Here is a 27,996-nt window from a genome sequence, read left to right on the forward strand (position 1 = left end):
GATCCGAGGCAGCTACTGACTTCTGTAACTGAGCCACCTGAGCCACAAAATAGGGATTAAAAGAATGCTTTCATCATTCATTTGCTCATTCGTTCTTTCATAAGCAATGTTTTTTGAACACCTACTATGTGCCGGTTAAATGTTCTAGGTACTGGAGTATAGAAGTGAACAAAAGCCTCCACCCTCACAGGGAAAGAGCAACACACTTCTTAGCATGTAAGTGTAACTCTCATGGAAACACAAGGGGAGAAACTCAGGGACGAGCAGAAGGAAAGGCCCAGGGTGGGGTGATAGTGCCTATGGACAAAGGTGACATCTGAACAGAGATCAGGAAGGAAGAGAAGTGACCATGTGAATTTGGGGGGGAGACCACACCAGATCGTGAAGAGCAAGTGCAAAGGCCCTGGGGTAGTGAGTTACGTTTGAGATTTTGGGGGTAAAGCTAGATGATGAGTAGAGGCTTGTACGAATGGGGTGGGGGTGGAGGGGTGGTGCCCAGTGTGGGAGATAAGGTCCCAGAAGTAATGGGGCACCACATACTCACTGCTTTGAGCGAGAAATGTTCATGGAGGGTATGGAGTGGAGAAGTGACAGAATCTGCCTTACATTTTTGAAGGACCGCTCTGGCTGCTGTATGGAAATGGGCCTGGGGCTCGGGGCGGGAGGCACACGTGAGCAATGCAGGCAAGATGTGGCAGCAGCCTAGAGTGGGGTGTAACAGCAGAGATGACTAGAAGTCAGATTCTCAATACACTTCCAAAGGAGAGTTGACAGCATTTGCTGACAGACCGAATGTGGTATAAGAGACAAGAAAGAAGGGTGTCTGGAACACCCAAGCAAGGGGAAGAACAGAGCTGCTGTTTGTTACAGTTGGGAAGAGCAGGTTGGGGGTGGGGGTGGACCTTAGGAGTGTTGTCTTAGATTGCTCACTCTCAGAAGCCCACTGGGCATTTAAGTGGAGGTGGTATGTAGGCCATGCAAGTCTGGAATTCAGATGAGGTTGGAAGCACAGATCTAAATTCGGAAGACATCAGTGTTAGAGACCATTTAAAGCCCCAAGCCTGACAAAGGTCTCCAACCCACAGCCACAGGTCGCATGCGGCCCAGGATGGCCATGAATGCAACCCAACACGAAACTGTTAATTTACTTAAAACCCTTTTCTGGCTCGTCGCTTTTCATTAGTGTTTGTGTATTTAATGTGTGGCCCAGAGATGCCAAAAGGTTGGACACCCCTGGAAGAGCATGAGTAAAGATTGAGAAGAGATCCCAGGACCCAGCCTGGGGCACTGCAAAATTTAGAGGTCAGAGAGGTGAGCTGGAATTGGCAAAGGAGTGGGAGAAGGCACCGCCTGTGCGGCAGGAGATGTGGGCTATCTTGCAGGCCAGGTGAGGAAAGTGTTTCTAGAAGGGAGACATGGTAAACCATGACTCAGCCCTCGCTTTACCGATCAGGGTTCCCGAGTACCTAGGTGAGACAGTGATGTGCTCCATGACACAGACAGGTTCAACAAGAAAGTGACAGGATCAATAAGTCCCTCGGCTGGTTAATCAGAGATAAATTGAAGGCTATAGTCTAGCTATAAAGACAAGATGCAGAAAAACAATCTGATGTCATGACAAGTAGATAGATTATAAAGCACGTGGCACCCCAGGGGCAAACGTAAGTGAATGAGTGTCAACCCCAAAGAAAATTTCTAGTGACATATCACTGGGCTCTGTCCTTGGCCTGCTTCACATATCGGTGGCTTTGATCAGTAATAACTAAACTTTGACTGCATTCAGAATAATCTAAGAGGCTCGTGAACACTGAGCATCCCTGTGTCCAGCCAGACCTACTGAATCAGGATTCTCCCTGCTGGCACTGGGGCAAGGAGCTAAAGGAAGGCCTGAGCAGAGAAAGGAATTGAAGGAGCAGGCTGGTCGACACGTACAGCTAAACCCAAGTTGAGTGGAATGTGGAATGTGCTAGAAGATGACAGCTGGGTAAATGTGGGATCCTGCATTTGACTCTGGATAGGGTCAACCCAGCTGGATCTGAGACCAGTTTGAACTCTCAGTGATCAACCATGTGACCTCAATCTTCACGGGCAGCCCATGACCCAGCCATACCCACTATGTCCCCTAAAGCACTCTCTCAGTGGGACAGAGGACATATGGGAGGGAGGTCAGAGAAGCATGACCAAGATGCTGACAGGACTCCACCCAAAGAGAAGCAGATGCTTAGCCAAGAAACTCAGAGACAAAAACAGGACTCCACCCTGAATACCTCAAGGGCCAATATGGAGAAGGACTTATTTTGTGGGATCCAAGAGGGCAGATCCATAACCAATGAGTGAAAACTACTAGGACATGATTCTACTTTGGTGGAAGGAAGGTCTTTTCAACAGTAGGAGTAACCCAAAGAGACAGAGGTAGTAAGTGCTTTGCTGCAGGAATAAACTCATGCACACTTTAAATCAGCACTCACTGCAGTGCTTTATGTGCATATGTGTATATGTTACATACACGTGTGCACCCTTGCTAGACTGGAAGTTCCCTGAGGAATTTCAACCCCAGCATCCAGCACCAGCCCTGCCCCGTGCTCTGTGCACAATGAATGTTACTGGAACAAACAAGCGGATCGTGGCTGGATGCCACCAAGCCTGCTGTGCAACTGCAAGTCAAGCTACACAACTGTTCATGTTCTTCCCGAAACAGCAGATCCTGCTAATTCTGAAAAACTGCACGTAAACCACTTTTCTCTGGAGATAATAGTTACCCTCTGCATCTTCACAGTCAACTGGGAATTCAGAATTATTTAACTATTTATTATGTATAACAGTCAATAGTAATATTAGCCCTAGGTTTAAAACTCTGCCTGGTATTACATAGGAACAGGCAATAATAATTTTTGCCTCCCAAGTCTCTGTAGATCACATAAAAATGGGTGTTGAAAAATCTGATCCTTCCAGATGTGACCCAGTTCAGAGCCTTGCCCTCCAGGCCTCCTCTCATGTAAATGTCATACATCTCTCCCTGGGGGGCAGAGGGGAGGGTTATTTACTGATTCATGGGCTGGAGTGATTGGCCCACAGAAGCAACCCACATACCGCCCTTGGCCAGGTGTGGTTCACTTCCAGTGCCACCCTGTCAACCGGCCTGGTCGAGCTTAGAAGTTGACCCAAAGGGCATGGACAGAGCAGGCTTTGCAGTTACCAAGGTGATGGATGCGCATCCTATCCTCCTTAAGAGCCCCCAATACCAAACCAATTCTCTGGCCCATGAATCAGAGCTAGGAATGCATCTAAAACCTAGGGCATCTTCCAAAGCCATATTCTGCCCTAGTCCCCATGCAGGGGTGGACAGGCTACAGTCATACTTCCAGGAGAGGGAGCCATGTCTCCCAGAAGCATTTACTTTACTGCAGGCACTGTCTTAGGGGCCAACTCATGTAATCCTCGCAACAATCCTCTGAGGTGGTATTAGAGCCCCACTGCACAAATGGGAAAAGGATATCTCGGAGAAGTTGACACAGTTGCCCCAAGTCACACAGATGACAGTACTGGAACTCAGGTCTGTTCAGCCCCTAAACTGTACACAGCAAACAAAGCAATCTTAAAGCAAAAGGCCAGATTAGGATACTCCCTTGTCAAAATGCCCTGGTGACTTCCTCTCAGCCAAATTTCTGCAGGACCCCACCTGCTCAGGCCTCTGCTGGCCTCTCTTGCCACACGCCCCATTCTTCTCGCCCTTGTTCTGGCCCTTCCGATCCTACTGGCCTTTCCTCCTGTTCCTAGGAATCACCAAGTGTGTGTGTGTGTGGGGGGGCGGACAGGGACTCTGCATCACTCACTGCTGCTCCCGAGTCCAGGGCCCACAGGCGGCCAGTGCCTGCCAAACCGGGTTGCTGTATGCCCTCCACCCTCTGTCCGCTCCATCTGCTCTCAGACTCAGAGGGCTGCTACACAGTAAGTGGGTGACCTTGTCCGAGTAACTTCAGATCTCCAAAGAAACCTTCCATTTACTGAGAGCGGCCCCGACAAAGAAGGGACTGGTATTTCATCCCTCCCTGAAGACCACATCGCCCTCCTGATCTGATATTTGCTAGTTTTGGAATTTCGTGATTTTATCAGAGAAGAGACATTTGGTGCAGCTGATGAAACAAAAAGATAATTATATTTCACAAAAAGAGAAAAAAAACCCTTCAAAACAACCAATTGTCTGTTTATTGCTAGAACAGACAATTAGTTCATTTAATGCCTTCCAGCGTCTGTTCGAAGCAGATAGAAATGGACTCTTATTAAAGGAGAGTTACACGGAGCTGCTCGATCCAGCACTGAACTAACCCGAGGGCTTCTAGAAGTGGAATTTCTGCGATTCCACCAATGCAAATCTCCAAGCTTATAAGGGGATTGAGGCAGAAGCTGGTCATAATCCAAGAGAAGACCGGTATTCAACATTAAAGTTTCTAGAGATAAAATTATCTCTGTTTGGGGAACTTAGTTTGTCTTCCTCCATTTTCCCATAAAACATTTTACATTCTGCACAGTATTTTGTAAATAAACAGAGGGTTGTTAGTTTCAAAACTCAGGATTTACTTTGAGTTTTACTTGATGCATTCCATCCGAACATTGTTTCAGTTGTGGAAATTTATACCGGCATCAGAGGCATTTGTTTGCTGTGCTTTCTTAGTTTTTCTTTCTTCTTAACACATATAATACTTCAAAGAACTGCTTGGCTTCGAGCCCTGGTCAAGCTCAAAGGGTAAAATACCAAAGAGATAAGAGAACAATCTTCTGGGAAAATTTAAGCTAACCTCTTAGTTTACAACTTTTAACCAGTCCATCCACTCCCTCATTCTTACAAGGTGGGAGATGATAAAGCTTTACTGTGTAGCCAAATACCAGAACTGATAAAATGCTGCCAGCAATTTCACTTCCAAAAAAGGGGGAAGAAAAGAGTTCACATTTGTCTTTGAATTCTAGTGCTTGGCCTCAGTAGGGGAAGTTATATGGAAAATATTAAAAGGTGCAGATGGAAAGTAAAGAGCGAACTTAAGAGTATAAACTGCTCAGAACAGTGTATCTTCACTGAATCTTGGACTACGCTCCTCTCCACTGCCAGGTTTTTTTTCCTTTTACTATACTGTATCTGATCATAAATTTTGAATATTCCTAAATGTTTTCAGTCAGCAGACAAGTAGCATTAGTGGTAAGTTTATCTAATTCAAACAAATTATACCCAGCTTCCTTCACAGGATAGGCTAACAGCTTATCCCATAATGCTCACACTTAAAAAAATAAAAAAGATCTTTAAGGCTTGGGCAATCTCCCAAAAGGTTAAAAACAAATAGAAAGAAGGCTGCAGGTTGTTCAGTGATGTTTATGAGCATCATTGAAGTTCTTGTGCCAATATTAGGAAATGTTTCATGGAAACACTCATCTCTGACTGAGGAAATTCCAATACACAGTTTGTTGCGCACAGGTATTGTTACTTCTGTGATTATTCTGATACAGTGATCAGTTTAGGCTCCACCCCTAAGGAGTCTTTGAAATATGGCATTATCTGGCAAAATACTTTCCTTAAAGAATCATGTTTTGTTTTTTTTTTTTAATTTTTATTGAATGCACCCGAGTGACACTGGCTAATAAAATTACATAGGTTTCAAGTATGTAACTTCATAATATATCACGTGTACATTGTATTGTGTGTTCACCACCCAAAGTTAAGTCTCCATTTACGCCCCCGGGCCCTCTTCCCCTTCCTCCTTCACCCCCTTTCCCACTGGCAATCACCCTACTAGTGTCTGTGTCTATCAAGTTCTTGTTCTCTGTTGTTTAACGCTTTCACCGTTCACCCAGTCCCCCAGACCACCACTGCTGACGCCCTGCGGTTTCAGAGGAAGAGAAGACAACCTCCCGCAGAACAGCCTGCGCCCCCGACGGCCAGACGCGCGCATCGCCGGGAGTCACTCACTTTTTCGTTCCACGCCCACAGTCCGATTCCGAGAAAGGCTATTCCCAAAAACTGAAAGAGAGAGAGAAAGCAGTATAAATACAAGGGTAAGCACCATGTTTTTACTGGTATCAATTAGAAAGTTTTCTGTCAATTCTTTTGCCACTTTACCGGACCGAGAAATAGTTTTCTCTAAAATCTGAGTAACAGGCTAACAGAAAACAAAACAAAACAGAATCCCCTTGATTAAAGTTATCGCAGCATTAAAAAGCATTGGTTTAAAAAAATGAAGTGTGTACATATGCAATGGAATATTATTCAGCCTTTAAAAAGGAGGAAATCCTACCAAATGTGACAACAAGGCTGCACCTGAGGATGTTATGTTAAAGAAAATAATCCAGGCAGAGACGATAAACACCACGTGCGTCACTGGTACGTAGAATCTAAAAATAAGTAAGTCAAACTCATAGGGACAGTAGAAAAGTGGTTACTCAGTGTGGGGGAAGTGGGGCGGATGGGTTAAAGTGAACACACTTTCTGTCAAAGATAAATAAGATATGAGAATCTAACGTACAAAGTGGTGACTATAGTTGATACTGTACGATTTAAATTTGCTAAAAGAATAGAACTTAAATGTTCTCACCAAAAACAAAGGGAACCATGTGCGGGCATGGATGTGTTCATTAACTTGATGGGCAGAATCCTTTCATAATGCGTGTGTGTATTAAATCATCATGTGTACTCTTTAAACACCTTGCAGTTTTGTCACTTACGCTTCGGTAAAACTGAAAAATCAATAAAATTTTAAAATAAAAAAGGGGCTGGGGACACATAGATGCTTAGAAATCATTCAGGTTATGAATAATAACGAGGTAGAATCTTGAATGAGATCAAGGTCATCCATAATGTTTAATGGTGCCTTTGAGGGTCAAAGAGGCACAGCGCGCACCCCCACAGGTCCAAGCTGGTGTGCACTGTGAGAGGAAAACCGGGGACGTGCACTGGGAAGAGCTGGCAACTCTCTTCACCACCAAGCCGTTACAGATGGGCCAGGCCAGAGAGGGCACACGGAAAGCCCGCTGTCCCTCAACAAGCTCTTTGTCACTCCTTCGAAGGGAGTGAACATCCTCGATAAGGATGAATCTTATCAAGTCCAAGGTGACCTCAAGAAAATTCCTGGATGCTTCTGTTCTTCAGAATCTTAAATTACTTATACTTGAGAGGATTTCCATGACTTGGTCTGGTTATCCCTGCCGAGTTTCCTGTGTGACACGGAGCACAGCTTCGTGTGTGACATGGAGCACACAAGTGACATGAAGCCGAGTTAAAGAAGGACACGATGCACTCAGCCAAGGCAGAGGTGTCCCTCATCCACGAACATGGATCTCACGTGCTGCCCATCAGCTGCGGTGAATACGGGGGGTGGGAGCGTGTGGCGGGAGAGAACAACTGGTAACCAGGGGGGCTTTCCATTTTAATTCGTCCTCAGTATAGTCCATCTGTTCTAAGGCACGCATTTCCATCCCGCCCATACTTTAACATCTCTGAAATTGGGAAGTGTCTTAAAATTGATGGTACCTCATAGTTGTTTTCCCTTAATTGTTTCAGAAATACTATGTGACTTCTAATCAGGGTGTCACAGGTTGGATGACACATCGCACAGTGCTGTCTGCCCACGAAGAGCTCAAAGATCAGAACTGGGTGTAACTGGCCGTGAGGAAAGGCTCACTCCTCATCTTCATCAACAATAGCAACTCAGAATTTCCTTTCCAACACTGAAGTGAGAAGAACAGGCCAGACGACCAGCAGCATCTGACGTCAGCAGCACACTGTTTATTTTCCTTCATCCTGGTGAAGTTAAATGTCAGGAAAGCCGTCCACTGAGAGGGGTGCGCAGACAAAGCGACAGTGAGGGTGGCCCCCCTTTCCAGGTTCGGGGATACCTGAGAACTGGGCACCTGGCCAGGTCTTCACCATCCGCCACGGGGTGACATTTTGTAGGCATCCGCTAAAAATCCGACCAAGGCTGGGAAAACAGCAGGAGCAGAGGGGAGGGGAACCGAAGAAGCACAAACAAGGGACTGCCCTGAAAACGCGGTGCTGTTTTTAAAAGTCGACCTTCCCAAGTCTGCCCACAAGGATGCGGCAGGGCAGTAGGAGCTCGCATCATGTTCTGAGCCCCCACGCAGAAAACTTACAGCAAGTCCTTGGTTTGGCAAAAAAACCTAAGACCCTTTTCTTCCTGATTTTGCTCTTAGATGTTTGAATTGTATTTAGAAAGATTTTTTTGTTTTCGACATCCCATCAGAAAGACTACAGTCTTTCTAACCGCCCTGGTCAGAGTGCTATTTCACTTTATGTTTCTGATCCAAACCAAGGAAGGACCAGTTCCCCAGAAGGTAGGGGGGACGCTGTGGTACAAAAACAAAGCAGTGCAGCATGTTACTCTCTCCCTGTCTCTCACATTTGCAGGCCCTCGGCACCACAGGGTGACATGTGTACACACACGGGGTCCCATCAGACCTAGAGATCACTGAATGTGACTCCACACATATGACATCCAACTCATCCCAGACCAATGCCTGACCAGTGCTAAAGCTCTGATCCTAAAGCTCTTCACAGACAAATGTTCACGCTGCCCCCATGCAGTACTTAATCACAGTGACATCACGAGATGAGTGGGATGTTGTGGCAGAAGCCATTGAAGTCAGCATCCCTCCCTGTGGAAGAGGGTGGACATGTCGCTTCTGAGAGCCCTGCCTAATCACTAACATTTAGTTCCCTTCATCACTCAGCAGCCACAGTGCTCTGTGGGCAGTGTCTCTCTCAAACATCACAACAAGTTTATTTTTAAATATACACACAGTTTAAGAAAGAGAAAAATAAGGCTCACGGAGGCACATAGCTTCTAAGTGGAAAAGCAGAGATTTGAACTAAGAGGAGTCTAGCATCGAAGTACATGTTCTTCCCAGTCTTGATAAATCCCCATTTCCCCCAAGGAATAGAAGATCGAGGCACCCAGGTTAGAATCATGTGGAACAAGAACAAGAGATCATGACTTTCCTCTCCAGAAAGCAAAGGAAGGTTGAGGCAGAAAGATGAGAACCTTGTTCAAGAACAGAGATGTCCCAGGCTAGAGTCTGCAATGGAGCGAAGTAGAAAACAGAGAAATTCCATGGTGGGTCAACTCTCTCCTCTTTGTATAAAGTTCTCCTCTCTCTGCCACTTTGAAAACCCTTTTTCTTTCATGAACCATATCAATGGATTGAAAACCAAGAGCTTTCCATAAAAAGGTGAGAGAAAAACATCGGGATTTAAAGAGGACTCATGGACCATTCCTTTATAAACTTGCTCCAATATTTTCTGCAGTAATGGTGACTTTCCAAACAGAGGTTTAAGAATTTGGAGAAAGAACCCTGGATGTAAAGTCAAGGGAAGCACCTAAGCAAGCAAGTGCCTCAGGCCGGGGCCTCAACACACACATACCTTCGGTGCTGCATCACTAGGAAATGTCCTCCGGATCACTCTCAGCCCATATGTTTTGTTTTAAAATCAAGTTGTTCCAGCTCCAAATAATTAAACAGAGAAGAGCCAAGAAACAGAGACAGACACGCAGCTCTTGCAGCACACTGAGTTTCTCCCTTCCCACCTCCCCAGGAGGAGAGGACCATAAACCACCAGACTGACCTCACTCGCAAACCCAGGGGCCAGCTTACAGGGAACAGCTGAGAACACTTAAAGGCAACGCTCTTCCTCTGAAACAGAAAAACAGATCTGACGCGCCTTCCCACATGGCAGTGTATGCAAACATGCAGTACGAGTGTTTGTCCACCCCATTTTTGGAGTTTTAAAATGAGTAACAATAATTTTGCCAACATCTGTTGAGTGCGAGTATGAACTAGGTACTGTGTACTTTTATGAATTAGCTACAACAGCTCTGCCTAATACAGTAGCCACGAGCTGCTGAGCCTCTGCAATGCGCCTGCAGTACAAACTGTGCACCAGATTTTAAAGGCTGCATATGAGTGAAAAGAATGCAAAATACCTCATCAACAGTTGTTTTATTATTGATTACAAGTTGAGATGACCATGCTTTAGATATAGAGGGTTAAATAAAAGATATTAAAAGTTAACTTCACTCCTTTCGTTTTATTTTTTTAAAATACAGTTTCTGTAACACTTAAATTATATATGGCTTGCACTATATTACTGTTGAACCATGCTGGTCTAAAGTACCCCACATCAATCCCAGCCAGGGGGCATTGACACTATCACCATTTTGTGGATCAGGAAACTGAGCCTCAGAAACGTCATTCTCCCAAGACCACACAGGTGCCTGAGCTGGGATGCTCAGGAAATGACTCCTCCGCCCAAGCTCAAAATTATTTTAATACTTTCCTAATGAGCATAAAATGTTTGTCCAGCCAAAGAAGGAATAGAGAATTATACTGACACTCTTGTCCTAAGACTCCAAATGGCTCCTTTAATTCCTGGGTACTGGAGGGGAAGGTATGTTTTCCTGACTGGCAGTGAGGATGGCACCAGGTGCAAACTGAGAGAGCCGCACGCTGAGGGAGGCCGGCCCAGCTGTGCAGACGGGAGCCAGCAGGGCTGATGCGCAGCAACAGCTGGAGAGGAAAAGGGCCCTAAGATGTGATTTGGGTGACTGGGCATCTTTGCCAGGAGGGACACATCTGCCCCTTTTTCTCCGAGGGAAGGAAGATCTCTTCTTCCATCTGTTGTTTTAGTCCTTGTTGGGCCTCCAACATCTTGGCAATGAACCAATGCTTCGTTCTAACTGGTGCACAAATGGATATTTCAAGAAGCCACTCATCCATCCACCCATGATCCTTCACAAATATTCTTGAGCTCCTGCTTTACGCTAGACAATACTTTTCTCTTGTGATAAACAAGATTAAAAAAATGATATAGTCTCTTCCTCCTGTGAGCCTGAAGTTCGGTAAGAGATAGATTTTAACCAAATAATCAAAGCATTAAAGACAAACTTGCCCTTGATGGTGCTATAAAGAAAAAGAAAATGAGGCCAATACAGACTACAAGAGCAGTATCTGACCCAGAAAGCACTCCAGGAAGGCTCCTCTGAGTGAGGGATGTAGGAACTGGAGTCTGAAGGATGAGAAGACATTAACTGGAAAAAAGAATAAAAAAGAAAAGAAAAAAAAGGAAGAGTGTCTCGGGCAGAGGGAAGAGAACGTGCAAAGGCCCAGTGGTGAGAGTAGGGTGGAGGGTACCAGGGTCTGAAGGGTGACTGGTGTGGGCGGTGCACAGAGGATGGGGAAAGAGAAGAAGGCAGGTCTGCAATTAGCGATGCGAGCATGAACCAGCCCATGCAGGGAGTGGTAGGAAGCCATTTACGGGCTGTGTGTCGTGAGCTGCGGTGAGGTGAGGAGGCAGGTCTGCAGCAGATTTGGGGACTGGCAACATGATGATCTAGGCTGCAAAAAAGATTAGATGCACTGGGAACCAGGAGACAGCTTCAGTCATGCTGATAAGCCTGGATCTTGTCCTGGACTGAAATGTGGTAGAGAAGTAAATGGAACTGAGACTATTTAGAAGGAAACCTGACATTTTCAGGGAAGACTAGACATGGTGAAGGGCAAGGGAAAGGGTGAAGGAGAGGGAGGTGTTAACGGTAATGCCTGTGATTCCAGCATCTTCTACATGGATGGCATTTCAAAATCCATCTTAAGTCCTCTGTGACAGAAATAACTCTCAGGTGCTAATTTTCTAAGTAGCTTTAGATCCAGTGGCATTTCTGAAGGCCAGTTTTATTTTATGGGCATTTTGGTTGCTATCTGAATTTTTTTTTGAAGAAAATTTCAGCTTGCCTACTTTAAAAAATTAATTATTTAAAATCCATATACGTGTCCGTCACCATCCACTACTATTATTCATAAAAGGAAGCAGTTAAGTATAGACGTACATTAAAATTCACAGGCAATTCTTAAAAAATAACAATTACGCTAAATACATTGGCCCAGAATCCCATGAACAGACTCAAAATAATAATGCAGCAAGTAAACAAGATGGGGAAAAACAAAAATCAGGTCAGTCTTTTCACCTCAACTGGAGCCTCAAAATATTATCTTAAATAACAATGGATAGAACTGTTATTCCTTCATCATTCTCATAAAGTCTTTTAAAAAAATTTTAGACTCTGCCTGAATAAACAGGAGAGATGCACTGAAAACATCTGGCACAAAAGAAAGGAAAAGACAGCCAGCCATTAGGAGAAACGTATTTTCCTGTGACTGCAGCACATGCACTTGTTATTGGCTATTTTCTGACTCTTCAGCGTGAACACCACTCCAGTTCTGGCAGGGGTAGGTGGGGAGGTGGGGCAGTCCACCCAAGTTGCGCTGGACACTTATGTTAACAAAACACGTGTGGTCTTTCAGGAGCAGGGGCCGATTTCAGGCATGGTAGATGCCATTCCTGCCACGTCTCTGGAGTAAGTGAGGGCTGGCGGAAAATTCAATATGCAGAAAGTCAATCCCAATTTTGCCACTGGGTCCCTGTGTCCCAGTTTGTACATTCAATCTGTGCAGAATCCTCATGATAGGATGGTATGACAGATAAAGCTCAAACTTGTAAACAGGACATTCCACATCTGAGCTGAGTCAACCTCTCTCACCTCCCTTCTCCCTCCTGGCCGCCTTCATGTGGCCTGAACACACGCAGCCTGCTGAACCCCGGCTCCGGTGCACCATGGTTCTGTGATCTTGAGAAACACTCTTCATTCCACAGATTTACCGAGCATCTACCACGAGCCAGGCAGCCCTCTAGAGGCTTGGATACATCAGGAAACAAACAGACAAAAGTGCCTGCTCTTACGGCTGACCCTCCAGTTGGGTTGTGGGGAGGCAAAGGCAAAGCATAAAGGAGCAGATTACACAGGATTTTGGAAGATGAGAAGCACTGGGAAAGGAGAGAAGCATAAGGGGAATGAAATGTGATGCAGGGTGCAGGGAGGCGTAGCATCATTAAAATAGAGCAGGCAGACAAGGCAAGTCTCCAATAAGAAAGCTACATATAAGCAAAAACATGATGGAGACGAAGGAGGTGGCGGGCAGATATCAGGGGGCGGTATTCCAGGCAAAGGAACAGCCTGGCTGGAGGAAGAGGTGCAGGGGCACATTGGAGGAGCAGCCACCCAAGGGAGGGCCGGAGTGACCGGGACAGGAGTCACGGGAGCCAGGCTGGGTGGGTCTTTGACGGTCGGTGGCAACTGACCATCAGTTGCCACGTGTGCTTTCTACTAGAAGAGAAAAAGAATCACAGGAGGGCTTGCTGACTTGCTACAGGCTCACAGTTGCCGTTTGTCATGTGCACATAACAAAGGTGTTTAAGGAAATGATCGACAGCTGCAGGGGAATGTGATCACGGGAGGTCTGTGTGGGAGTCAGACAGCTCACCCTGGGGCCTGGTCCGGCCAGTGCCGTGCACAGGAGCACCCTCCCCCTTCCTCAAGCATTTCTCCGCCTGCCTCCTCTCCACACACCTACCCGTGTCCATCGGAAACCTTGCTTCGAGACCTGCCTCCTCCAAAGTTTGGACCCGTTTCTCCGAATGGCAGAAAATCCTCGTTCTCAGTGATCAGAAGCCCTCCCTTCCGAACTTGGTAACCACTCACCACATGTTCCCTTATTGGACACATTCACACACAGGGCATCAGGGAGAGATGTGATGTGACCTGGGCTCACCCCACAGGAGGGGCAGGGGCTGTTACTCATCGGGTGTGCGCCGACTCAAGAGGCAGCAGCCCCTGCCCTCCAATTAATCATCTCCCTTCCCCGGCACTAGCCTGAGGATTCTCCCCAAACGGTGGATACCAGTATCCCCATGCATTTAAAATAGATTATTCAAAGGTATACCATTCAGAATATTGAGATTATGTTTAACTTCAAATCTTTCCTATTTCTTATGTTAGCTCTCTAGTTCAGGAATTCTGGATATATTGGCCCCGGAATCTAAAAACCTGCTAATGTTGAAAGCCCACCTTAAAATAAGTTTTTCCCCATCAGGCTTTCTCAATGTATCTTCCTTCTACCTAAAATTACCCTTTTTGTTGTTGTTGCCATTCTTTAATCCTCAAGGACACGTTTATAGATTTTAGAAAGAGGAAGGGAGAGAACAAGAGAGAGAAGAAACATCGATGAGAGAGAAACATCGAGTGGCTGCTGCCTGTATGCACTGTAACCAGAGACCGAAACTGCAACCCAGTATTGGGTCCTGACAGGGGCTCGAACCCACAACCTTTGGGTGTAACAAGGCAGTGCTCCAACCAACTGAGCCACCCGGCCAGGCTCACTCCCTGTTTTTATATTACATCCTTTATAAATGGGTTTGGGTTTCATTATACCCATTTAAAACCAATAACCTCCTTTTGGAGGAATGTGGGATATAAATTATAACCAATATTTATTGGGGTAGTTTCTCAAACTATACCCACCCATTTTTGAAAACTGACCCCTATTCTCAGGGGGAGCCCTGAAGCCATGTTTGTAAAGGGGGCCCCACCCACCCTCTCCCCTCTCTGGACCAAGGAGTTAACTAAAGTGGGACACGTGCCTCAGCCGCTCCACTGAACACTAGGCTGAGGCGGAGTCTGTGCCCCCCAGGAACTGGGGTTTGCATGCAGTGATTGGTTGTCGGCCTCAGACTCCCTTATGCTGTAACAGACTAGGGGTGTGAGGTGACAGCGCGTGTGGACCTAGAAAGAGGGAGCGACCACAAGAAGCGTCTACTCCTGACTACCCTCTGCCCCTCACCGCACGCCCCGGCCACATGTTCTGCTCTGGGGTTCCACACAATGCGCTGGGTCCCTGCTATACATCTCTTCTCCTGGCCTCTCTCTTAGCTCAAGCTGCTTTGAGGGCTTTTTGTTACTTGCAACCAAGAAGATCCTAAGAAATACTGGGTTGGCCAAAAAGTTCATCACTTTTATCCCATTAAATAAAAGACACATTTTTCATTTTCAGCAATAACTTTGCCGATTTGGATATTTTGAGTATGTTGGCTGTCTCCCGCTCTTGACCTCTAGTGGGTAGAGGCCAAGGGTGCTGCTAAACAGCTTCCAATGCATAAGACAGCCCCATAGCAAAGAATTTTGGCCAAAATGTCAATAGTACTAAGAAACTTCACCACCCACTTCTGACATATTCAATGAGGTACAGCACCTTCTCCACATGCTGCACAGATCTTTTTTTTTTTCATTTCAGTTGTTTTTACCATTTTTTCTTTTCATTTCAGATGTTTTTACCATGCTTGAAATAATAAGGCATAATACCTCAAAAATGTTGGGTGTATTCTTCCATTTTCAATATTAAAATGGCTGCACAAAAATTCACCAATTTTGATAATTTTTTAAATGCATGCTGACATGACAGCTGTCAAAATACAATCTAACAAAATTGTTTCAAATGAAGTTAAAGACAGCCAAGCACTACTAGAGCCATCTATGGAAAAAACATAACAGACTATTAGCCAACCCAATAAATAAAAGACCAGATGTATTTCCTTCATGCTTAGTCCAGGGACAAGCTCGCTGTTAACAACAGAGTGTGCAGAACAGGCCTGAGCGTGATGGTGCTCTAGAGACTAATAATGATCTGGCAGAGGCTGCTGTTCTTTCCAAATAACTGAGTAGGAACACTAGTGGCTCTGAAGTGTCCCATAAGCTGTTGCTACCTGGTGTGAGAAGGAACACATAATTCAGCCATGCTTCCAACTGAAGGAAAGAGCTGCCTTCTGCTTGCCTGTGGAATTTTGGAAGAATGATAAAGCCAGACCTCAAGAAACAGTTCCCAAAGCAATACCACCCAGCAGAGCCTGGGAAAGGGCAAGAGAGAACAGGGGAGGAGCCTTTTCAGTGTTCCCAGGCACTGTGCACCCAGGTTCTCTCCTCCTGCTTTTCCAGAGACCGGGAAGGGATCTCTGCCTTTGAACTTGCTCTACACCAGATGAAGGCCAGAGCACCCCTTGAAGAAGTGTCTACAATCCCGGGACAATTTTGTTCAGAAATTCCTTTGTGAAGAGTTTGAAGCTTTAACATTCTGGCAAGAAGGCGTAATCTGATCGGGAAAGGGAGAGAAAAAGGGACGGTTATGCAGACAATGAAACCTATATTCTTCTTGGAAATTATGCAGTCCATGCAGGCTCACGGAAGGGAAGAGAAGCAATGCAACTTCGGGTGGAAACATGGAGGCTGCAAGTTTACAGCTCGCTAATCTGTGTCAGAAAGAGCAAGGCTTATCCTGCCCTGGCTATTTTATCAGTAACTCTCTGACTAGATAAAACCAAGGCTAAGAACAAACCAGAGAGGTGTTCTGAAGGCTGAGGAGGACTGAGGGATAACTCCAGTATTTCAAACCACAGGCAGGTGCAAGAAGTGAGGTATCTACAGACAAACACCAGCCTCTTCGAGAATAAGCTCCTGCTGTTCGAGTTAAATGTCAGGCCTTGAAAGTTTAATGCTCTCAGATGTATACTGATTTTGTGTTGGAATATCTTAATTTCTTAAGAAAAACATCTTGGGCAACATTTAAAGGGTAATACAAATAAAAATTAAAATAGGATTACTCTTTTTTAAAGCACAAGTAGGTTTAGATAATTCAAGTCATTAAATAAGTATCATCAGTGTATGCTGGGCAAGGTGCTAGGTACTCAGGACAGAAGGGCGAAGAATATAACAGATGATCCCTTTTCTTAACAAGCTGTGGTGGGGCAGTGGGTGGGAAACAAGTAAGCGAAACCACAACTTACCCACAAGGGATGGAGCCTTCCCCAGAGGCATGTTGCCATAGAAACAGAGAGCTGAGGCTATGGGCTCACTGTGGGGCCAGAGGAAGCCTCCTAGAAGCGATACTTGAACTGGGTTTTTGGGGGAAGGAGAAAGGAAGATCACTCCTGCAGAGGAAGCACCTTGTGCAAAAGGATCAGGCCTGAAAGAGTGTGCCCATCGGGAGTCTGCAAGCACATCCAGGACTGGGGCAGAGACAGGAGGGCCAGGTCCCAGGCAGCCACTACTTCCCAATGTGGGTCCTGCTTCGGCAGCAGCTCCCAGGAACTTGTGAGAAATACAGATTCTCAGGCTGCCCCCGGGGTGGGGCTCGGTGAGCCCTGCGTTACCAAGCCCTGGAGGCAACTTGAGATGTGGTAAAATCTGAGAACCTCTGGGCTAGAGGTGGCTAAATGGGGGGTGTTGTCACAGCAGACTGTGTGTGTGTCCTAGGCACCAGGGCACCAAGGCACCACCAGGCTACAGGGAGCCAACCAAGGGTTTTTAGCAAAACAATGACGATCAGATAGCACTGTAGAACAATCATTCCAGTACAGCTCAGAGAACGAATTGAAGGGGGGTGAGCCCAAGTAGGGAGGCTACTGCAGTAATTCTGGTGAGAACGGCACCAGCCCCAAAGGGCAGTGGCAGAAGGATGAAGACAGAACAGAAGACTGAGGAGGAGACTCCACGGGACTTGGTGACGGGAAGCAGAGAGTGGAAGGTTAAGACCATGGTTGAACTAGAATGCCTGGGATTGAATCCTAACTATGTGACCTTGGACAGACAAGTTAATCTCCCCACTTCTCAGTCTCAAGTCTGTAAAAGAGGGATATTAATTTCTATGAAAGCAAGCTCCATGGGGGCAGGGATTTTTGTTCGTTTACTTCATTCTGAACCCTCCGAGCTTAGATCAGTGAGTACTTCACAGTAGGCCTTAAATAACTGTCTGCTGAATGGATGAGTGATTGCTTGTGGGAGATGAGGAAGAGAGAAGAATCTAAGGAAATTCCCAAGCCTTTAGCTTAAGCAGTTTGGTAGGCTGTTGTGTCATCTTTTGAAGCTGGGAAAGCTGACAGGGAAGAACATTTTAGGAGAAAGATCAATTTTACAGTTCGGTTCTAGACATGCTGCCCCTCAGACGAATGCCTGGCACGCAGGAGAGAGTGTCCCGGTGTCTACACGTGAGGGTTAGAAATCAGGCTCCACCACTTACTAACTGTGTGAGCTTGAACAAACAATTTAACCTCTCAGTTCTCTATTTCCTCCTCTGTAAAACACAGAGAATAGTGGTATCCATCTCATAGGGTCAGTGGAAAGACTGAATGAGATCATGCATGTGAGGTGCTTCTTCAAGTGCCTGGCCCATTCTGTAGCACATGCTCAACAAATAACCGTTATTGTGGTTATCATTCGGGCCATATAAAGAGTTTGTAGAGAAGAGGACCACGGCACTGTCCTAGAGAACACTTAGACTTATGGTGGGGCGCACACAGAGAACTTGGAGGGGAGACGGGAAAGAAGTAGATAAAGGGGCAGCAGGCCACCAGGTAAGAGAGGTGTCACCAAAGTCCCCATAAGGAGAATCCACAGCCTGTAATGATACATCAATGCAGGGAGAAAAGGGGGCTGAAACAGTGGAGACAGCCCGTGTTCAGCTCAATTGAAATGACAGATAGCACAACAAGAAAACAGTAAAGAAAGTAACTTCCTTATTTCCCTGACTTTGGACACCACGGGCAACACCGCCACCAGACAGTCCCCCCTCGTGTGGTGGCTGGGCAGGACCCAGTGTTACTTAAGAGGGCTGAAAACCACCAAAAAGGAACTTGGGGCTGAACCAGGGTCACCTCGATGGCCAGTACTGTCCTTTGCCTTGTGTAGGAGACAAAAGGGAGACAGAATTATGCAATGGCTTCCAAGACCAACAGATGGGGTGCAGGAAACCCCAGGTTTGGAGCCAATGGGAAGATTAACTAGCTGGGTGAATTCAGTCAAGTCCCTGAAGGACAAGTGTGAGTGGAGAATGCCACCACCTGGCCCAGCCGCACAGGGCTTGGCAATCCCACACAAATGAAAGGGAGACATTTGGAAAAGGATATGCTTTCTATATATACTCGATGTGATTAAAATGTCACATTTTACCCATCTGTTAAAATGACAGAAAAATCATGCTGCAGCTACTGGTTATATCATCTGGCACATCTGTAGCCCTTAAAAACCAGCACACATTAGTTGTTTGTGGAATCTGTGCTTATTTAGTGTCTGTTTCCAGAGCGTTTTGTGTTGGGAGATAATTTTCTCAAGTTTCTGAACTTCTATTGAGGGAATAGCTGATTGGAATTACAAGTGTGTCATTTGTTGCAGACAATCATTTCAAAGAAGTCTGCACAGCAGACAGCCTTGGAAGATGGAGGTTGTATTTCCTTACAGGGACCCTGGACAAGGATCAGGCAGGCTTACTGGCCATTACAAAAGTCTTAAACTCCCTAAACTCAGGGTTGCCTCCTATAACGCTCTGCATACAGGTATCAACTGGCCCTCCGTGCATCACCAAATGGAAACGGGGGCTCAGAGAAAGAGTGTGAAAAATACTAACAGAGTAGCTACTAGTACTGCTGTGATTAACAAAGCCCCATGTCTCAGACCTAGGAGGCTGGTGTCTCTGCCAGCGACCACCACACTGCGGTGGGGCAACTGTGAGCTGGCAGGTAAAGCAAAACCTCAGACGCTTCACAATCCTCGACATTTTACGGTTTTACAGAAGAGGGGCTGGTGTTTCCCTCCCACCCAACGGACTTTTCTCCAGCAGCCATGGCTTCTTCCAGTCTGCCCTGTGGAAGTCGGCACTGTTAGAGCCGAGAAGGCAGAGGAGATGTTGGCCTCATATGGACACTCTCGGCCCACATCTGTGTGTGTGTCTTAAAGGACTGTGTTTTTTTCTTATTTTTTAAAATTTGTTTCGCCAATAATATCTACTTTCTTTTTTAAGAAACATAATGACACACATTTTCTGAGGGAAGAAAGTGTGACTAATAGACACCTTTCCTATAGATACTGTATAATTCTTTCATTCTAAAACGTTCTCATTTAACCGTATTAAATATTAAAAACACTAAGAAATAACTGTGCATTTCAGGTAAAATTTAGTAAACGTTGTACCTTAATTATAAAAATTTATTAAAAAACACCAGGAGAATGTAACTTCAATTCCGCAGCTTATGCAGAATGAGACTATTGTTGCCCAGCTTACCCGCCCCTGCAGCGGGCACTCGCAGCTGCGCGCACTCGCACTGGCGCGCATGCGCAGCACCGTCAAGCCGCAAAAGAAAACTATAATCATAGTCTGCTACACAGACTCCTTAGAATTCATAATTTTTCTTTAAAATGAAACAAAAGCATCCAAGAAATCATCTTGAAGAACCTCAGGTTCATATTAAAACAAGAACTGAATTTTTCTCCCAGGTGGCCTTATGAAATGCTAAGTTCTATCAAACATGCGATATCTTAGAAATGCCACAGAGCCTTCTTAATAACTATCACAGAAGTTTTAATTCTGATTAAATCAAATGAGCACCTCCCCCCCAAAAAAAGATGGCAGGTACCTTCATTTCGAGCTCTTTTTACATTTCCATACTCATGTTTAAAATCCCTTTACTATTTCTACTGGACTGACAACTTTCTGAAGCTTCATATTCAATCAAGACCCAAAACATCTTGACAGATGAATGTAGAATACATGGAACACACCCAGAAAATCCAAATTCATTGATTATCATGTGAAAGAAGGCCTGGAGGCAATTAGTCCTTTGTTGTAGAAGACCAAAAAACCTCCACAGAAAATGTTCTATACACTAGGCACCTTTGATTAGTCTCACTGGCTCAGTGACTCACAAAGGATGGGAGGGGGAGCGTCTGAAAACAAAAGGGCAGACTGACGGCACCATTTAGTTATTTATTCTGTATGTTCAGCTCAGTTTTTCCTCTTTCCAACTTCTCAAGACACTATAAAAAGAAATGAAATGGATTCTTTTCAACCAAAAACATCAGCACTGCATACTAAGGAGAAAAGTACTGGCTTAACTCGGGACCCATATAAACCACTAAATATCAAACTGCTCTCTCTCTACTTAGGTATTTTTAATAGGGGAAATGGGTTTTGACAAATCACTCTTTTGTATGTTCTTTTATATAAGAGTTTATTACACAGACTCTTGGAAATTAATTTACATGTGAGACAAACTGTGGCCAAACCATTCACTATGTCAGGGTGGAAGGCTGGATTCTGAACAGGCAATGCCTTGGAAACTATCCGCGTGTGATCTCTGGAATTTTCCTTCTCTATTAGAATTGTTTGGAAGCCTCTCAAGATGAACAACAGCATGAACAATGTGTGAGTAAGCTGTACTTACTTCCTCTCATTTAAAAATGCCCACAACTTTCCTTTCTCTGACAAGAAGCTGTATGATGTTAAAATGATTTGAAAACATAAAACAACGTGTTTGGGATCAACGTGCTTCTAAAATGACTTCTTAATTCAGGTGAATGTAAAAAAAAAAATCAATATGGAAGTAGGAATTATATCTTAAAGGCTAAGAACATTGATATTTTCCACCAGTTTAAAGGGATGATACAAAGGGATCATATGAATCATGAATAGTAACCGTGAAATGAGCATGGCCTCTGGTTACAAACCATGGTTCAAATATGGGCCCCGGCACTTAGTACATGTGACCCCAGACAAGCTGACAGACTCAATTTGCTCACCTGTCAATGGAGGTAGTAACAGCATTCACATGATGTGAGAATTAATGAGTTAACATATCTGTTTTGTGTTTAGTATGCATGCATTCAGTAAATGCATTATTAGTGTAATTAAAACTGTCATGGAAAAAGCATCATGGCTCACTTTTCTGATAACAAAAGGCAATTACATCACTGTGTATTATTAAATTAATCTAGCAGATTTTTATCAGAAGAGTTTTCTCACCTACCACGGGAATAAAGATTACAAAGAGGATTTTAAATCTTCCTTTTTTTTTTCCCTCTGCAAGAAACTTTTTATTCTCAATATCAGATTTCTTTTAAAGCTGTTTAATCAGAGAGGGTCGCCATGGGAAAGTAAACTGCTGACAGCATATATTAGGTTCACACTAATTTATAGAGGTAGCATCATGCTTATGAAAAACTGCTGGCTGGGATCCACCGTGTGCCCTTGAGCCCCTGCCAGCAGCGAAGTTTCATGCAATGTGATTAGTGAAGGAGGAGACCTTGGGTGATTAATTAATGCTCCGAGTCAATCCTGTCTGACAGGCTTTCAGCCAGTACTGCAAAATAAGCCAGCTGATTTCGACTTCCTCATCTCAGAACTGACTTCCCTGTGAACAAGTTTGTCAAGTACTTTACATACTAAAGGAAGATCTTCTCATATCTCCTTTAGTACAAATCCTGCTTCCTCTGACACACAGTTTGCCTCTGGTAAATGGCAGACTGAATGGAAAAGAATCTAAATTGGAAAGCTTGTCTGCAAATTCTCTGAAGACCAAGTGAAACTGAACTCATTTCCTAAGTCCCTATAAGTGTTTGATACTCAAAACAGAAAAACTTCCCTGTGGATAAACAGATTTACCATAAACACCTAAAGGTCCAATGGTCTCTTTAAAAAGGTCAGTATAAAAACTGTACCTTAGTAATTTTTACTAGATTTTACCACGCAGCTATCAGTGTAGTTTTTTTTTTCTTTTCACTGTCTGCTTCACTAAGATGTTAACTTTTTAACCTAGGTCTGTTTTTTAACCTATGTCTAGGTCTGTTAGTTTGTATTACTGCGTAGGCAGTTCTCTGAAATCTATCACTATTTCATTCAAGCTTCTGAAATTAGATTTAAAAGAGAAAGAGATAATTTTCCTAAATTAAATCAGTTTCTGTCAGGATGGGCGGGGTAGGGCAAAATGGCAGCTGGACTACAATCCAAAATGGCCGCTGATGTCAAATCAGAGCTGAAAGGCGGGCTTTGCCACAATGGCTATCTGCGTAGCAACCTGAGTCGGTGGAAAAACCACCAATGATATATTGCCGCTTTGTTCAAAGGGGACCAATCCCCAGCTCCCACGAAGAGAGGCAACCCAAATAAAACCCTGCCATATTCCCTGCTTGGGCGTGACTTCCCTGGCCCCACTCGGCAGACCAGAGAACCTTGCCCGGGTGCTCAAACCCCAGTAAAGCTCTATACTGCCTAACTTTGTGGCTGATTGGCATTTCTTCCTCTGCGGAGCCTGAGAAAACCTTCCAGTTTCTTTAAATGAAGCTGACCTTTGGGTAGATAATTTGTGTAAACATCAAATGGGCCCTACCCTTCTCGAAAGCTCATCATTAGCTGGGCTATGGGATCTCGAAACCATGCTCTGAATGGGAGGTGGTGGGTAAAGATACAAATACTCTATTCTGGTCTATACAATATTGTCTTGTTTTACACAAAGGCTCTCCAGGGATAAAATACTGTGTTTAAACACTCTCACCTACAGCACCTGTAGAGCAGTGTACACACGCAAAAACATCTACAAACATGCTATAAAATGCAGGCCTCAGAGGATAAATCATCTGTTTCGTGACTCAAAGTCCCAAGGTTTAAAGGTGTCAGGCTGTACTTAATCAGAGAGGAGGCTGTTACTGATCTTCGCTCATATATTATTGGAGCTGAAAGGAGCCTCTGAGATCCAGCAAAGTCGAGTCAGGAAACAGAAAACTGAGAATCTCCACTTAGAAGCTGAAATGGTAATCCCAGCCTAAGTTCATTGTCTCCTGGGAATCCAAGGTAGCCCAACAGATGAAAACGTCCTATCTAGGCAAGTAGCCCCCAAGGGTCCACATACAAACTTGAATTCTACGGCTTTCAAACATCAGCATAAAAGTAGACAAGCATCCAAGACGCCGGGCAATTTTTCAACACACACCTCTGAGGACAGGACACCTGCTACATGCCCAAGCCCCGGAGGCACTTGCAGTTGGGAGATAAGTAATAAGTCAATAACTAACATAAAAGCCAATTTGCAGTAAATGTCATAGATGAGACTGAGAAAAAAAATGGTAAGTTCAGATGAGATCAGGTGCGTTCAGGGTGGTGTGGCCATAGACAAAAAATGGTAAGTTCAGGAAAGACTACCAGATGCTAAAAAGGATTTCATGAGTCTGAGTCTTGAGAAATGGGTAGAATTTCAGAAAATGGAGAGGAAAGGCCTTCTAGATCAGTGTTTCTCACAATTTAATGGATCAAGACCAGCATTTCCCCCCGTGAAATAGAATAGACTGCATTTCACGTGGCAAGATGGAGTCCTGCTTCATGAAACCTCTGGTTCACACGTAAATCGTATTTCACACTGAGGGTCTTGATCAAAGAGTTTGAGAGCCGCTGTGTTGCTTTGTGGAAAATAAAGAAGTGACCTCTCACTGGCCAGACAATAACAACTAAGTTATGAGGTCACCCTAGGCCTGAGCACAGACGGTCTAGAACACAGCAGCCAGAAAACTGGATTTTACGCTACAGGGGCAGGGAGGTCATTGTCATGTTTTAGCTTTTCACCCTTTTTATTTTTAGGTTTTATTGACACCTACTGTGCGTAGTATGTCACGCACATTGATCTCATTTAATTGTAACACACACCCTCTGAAGTGGGTATTATTATCTCCACTATAGAGGGGAAAGTGAGAATCAGACAGATCACGTAACCAGCCCGTAACGTAAAGCCAGGTCTTCTGACTTCAAAGCTCCTGATGTCTAAGAAAAAAAAAAAGAATAAAATTATAGCATGATTAGAGCTGGGCTTTAGGAATATTAACTTTGCGCCTTCAAACAGTGAAAATGAATAGACTTTACACGATTATATTATTAGAGGGGTTTCTTTTGATCACTCAATTTTAAAATTTAAGATCAATTTAAGTATGCTCCAAATTCTAGGCAAAAATCACACCAAACCAACAGTTAAGACTGTTCTTTCTTAATGACCCTAAAAGGATCTGAGTGAAGGTTCTTATTTCTTAATAGCTACATTAGTAACCCTTTTACTTCATTCCGCAGCAAGGTAGTTAATGACTGTTATCACTTGAAAAATGCTTTGAAGGAAAAAAATGAAAATAGGTACAAATGCAGAAGTCTGCCTAAAGCAGAAATGCTAACATAAAAGGAACGACCCATTGCTTTCTCCAGACTCACTGACTCCAGCCCTCTGTTCTCACACCCAGACCTTCTGTCTGATCCTACCTCCCTCCAGGAACAACTGGGAAGACTAATGGTGTCTTCTGTGAAGAGCAGAGCTGTGGGGGAAAGGAAGCTGGAAAAGCCCAGATATTATCACTGGGGGAGAGGACCTGAGAACATACCAGCCATCAACTTCCTAATATAAAAAGGTGAAAAGGCAGTAACAGTAGACAGAATAATGGTGAGTCTAATTTAAAAAGGAAAAAAATAAGAACTTGAAAGTGGCTACATCTGATGGATAGAATATGGAAGACAGGAATATTGAGTAATGAAAGAGAAATATTCTTTCCCTTTCTGATAAAAGCACCCCTTCCCCAGAGTCAAAGAAGCTCCTCCACGTGGCCAGATAACCCGACCGCCCAATGCTCAGAGAATCCAGGAGGGTTAAGTGCTCCTCTGTCCAATGTGTGAGCTGGACAGAAAGATGCATGCTGAGTACCAGCAAATCAGAAATCTCTCTGCACATTCTGAATGATCTGGATGGTATTTCTTGACTGACTGACATACAGACCCTCTTTAAGAGTAATTCACTGACTCTCAATGTTAATATAACTTATTTTAATTAAAATATCTCTCAAATGCGCAGAAACAGAAAACTGGTATAAAGTCCCAAATACATTTATAAGTCCACTGCAGACACTATTGAACCAACAGAACACAAACCAGCAACAGATGGTGTTTTTTTGTGCCACTAAAATGCTGATGTAGCATTTAGCCTGGTTCTAAATTTCATCTGTTTGGGTATTTTGACTTTCATAGTTGTTTACATAGGACACATTTGTTTATGTAAATATGTTGAACAAAACATCAAGTAACTTAGAGACCAGACTGGAAGATTCAGACCTCATACTTAACCCAAAGTCAGCCTATTATGATGAAGTGTCATCTTATTTCAGAGGTCACACTGCCACATCATTGAAATTTGCATTTTCCAGCTTTACTAAGGTATAATTGACAAATAAAAATTGTATGTATGTAAAGTGTACCATGTGGCGCGAAATGATTACTACAATCAAGCCAATTAACATATCCATCGCCTCCCCAGGTTACCATTTTCTGAGTGTGTGTGTGTGTGTGTGTGTGTGTTAAGAATACTTAAAACCCACTTTCTTAGCAAATTTCAAGTACACTATAGAGGATTACTAACCGCAGCTACCATGTCGGACATCAGATCTCCAGGACATACCTGCCCCACCCAACCAAAGCCGTGTCTGCTTTGACCAATGTTGCCCCATTGCCCCTCCCCTTAGTCCCTGGCAACCCCCATTTTACTCTTTCATAAGTTCAATGTTTTTAGATTCCACATCATGCACTAAATGGGTGTCTAACCCAATGACTGCTAAAGTGAGAAACAGACTTTTTCCACTGAGTATTTACCAGCTATGCTACCACCAGTGAACTGCACTGCAAGGTGCGTGCGTGTGCCCGGGCCTGTCCATGTCCTGCTTGGAGTGACAGCAGGGCACTGACTGCTGCCAGTGCGATATGACCCCCTGCAGGTCACTTCTCGTTCGTTTCCTTCAGTCTTCGCTATCACCCTGGGGAATGTACTTTGCACACATCCCACAGATGAGGAAACAGTTGGGTTAAGTGACTCACCCAAAGTCACACAGATTGATAGTGGTGGGGCCAGGATGAAAACCAGAAGGCTGGTCTTACTCCAGACCCCAAGTTCTAAGCCACAAATGCCTCTTGACCACTGTATTTTCCACGTGGCCCACATCCGGGCACTAAGAACACAAGCAAATTAGATGCAGGCACTGCCTTACGGCCAAGCCTTCATGTATAATTGGTTGAGCACCTGATCTGGAAGATGCTGATATTTTTATCTCCATTGGGTTATTCTGCATTCAAAGAAGACAGGTGTCTTCAAAGACATCAGAGACTTTTCCTGCAAACCGGTAGGATCTTATTTAGGATTCGAAAATGATTACAACGGCTTCTGAAGAGTAAAAAACTGCCAGATGTAGGCAGTGAGTTTAAAAATATGCCCAGAAATAAAAACGAGCTACTATTTCTTCAAGTTCTTAAAGTGAACCTGATGTAATTAAGTACTTTGCATGTATAATCTCACTTCGAGGGTCTCACAACCCTCGAAGGTAAACACTGTTAACATCTACACTTTGCAAGTGTAGACGTTAAGCTTAAGGGACATTAAGTGACCTGGCCTAGAGTGGGCACCCAGGCATCTGTCTCCAGAATCTCAACCCACTCTGCATGACGGCTGGGAGAAGGCCAGCTGGCAAGACCCTTGCTACCTCACTGCTCCTTAGAACTTGGGACTTCTGCAACCAGTTCAATCTGTAATACACTTGTCCTGTCTGGTTGGTCAAGAGATATTCTGCTGCAAAATAACACAGAACTGTAATAATTTAGAACCTCTTTTTTTTGAGACCCAAAAGTACTGGGATCCTAAGAAAAATCACTAATTAAAGGCCTATTCAGATTTCAAGTATGTTCAAGCAAAGAGATCCACACTGCCTTAGAAGCACAAAACTCAGCTTTGATCAGAAAGCCAGCCCACCATTTCTGCAGCTGCCACCCGAAACTGTGACTGGTTCCTCAAGGTGGGCATCACAAGTCACACGTGGTACCTGCAGGAAAAGGGTTCCTGAAACGCTGCTGCTAACCTCAGGCACGCCCACTCCTCTGCTGTCCACACAGCCATCTCCTCACTCATCGGGCAGCTGTACGTGATGGACTCCTGCTGCCAGGAGCTGACAAGGCCACTGGGTCAGGGTGGAAGAGAGATCCATGGTAGACAGGGCAGAGGTGCCCAGGACGAAGTCCCCTCAGTGCTGAGAGACGATGGTAATAGTTCCCTCTCATTGGTCAGCAGTCTGTGCCAGGAACAACAGGTGCCTTCTACACAGTAATAATTGTCATAGCCTGTGAAGTAGACAGTGTGATCCCCAGCACACAACCGAGGAAACTGAGGCTCAGAGGCAACGCAGTTCTAGGGAACAGCTTGAGTCCAGAGCCCCCTAAACCCACCGCTGGTCCCAC

At 44.6% G+C, this 27,996-nt stretch overlaps 1 protein-coding gene across 2 annotated transcripts in view; it reads right to left on the reverse strand.

Annotated features, from left to right (window-relative positions):
- Window positions 1-27,996, reverse strand: part of TSPAN5 (tetraspanin 5) — a 176,074-nt gene that overhangs the window by 24,636 nt on the left and 123,442 nt on the right. For both annotated transcript variants that reach the window (XM_053666433.1, XM_037141643.2), the window contains exon 2: window positions 5,957-6,007. In XM_053666433.1, the coding sequence (XP_053522408.1) occupies window positions 5,957-6,007 (51 nt within the window). The remainder of the gene's footprint in view (window positions 1-5,956; window positions 6,008-27,996) is intronic.

The sequence above is a fragment of the Artibeus jamaicensis genome, unplaced genomic scaffold (genome assembly GCF_021234435.1).
Source record: "Artibeus jamaicensis isolate MK-2021 breed Jamaican fruit bat unplaced genomic scaffold, CSHL_Jam_final contig_452, whole genome shotgun sequence".
Classification (NCBI taxonomy): Eukaryota; Metazoa; Chordata; class Mammalia; order Chiroptera; family Phyllostomidae; genus Artibeus; species Artibeus jamaicensis.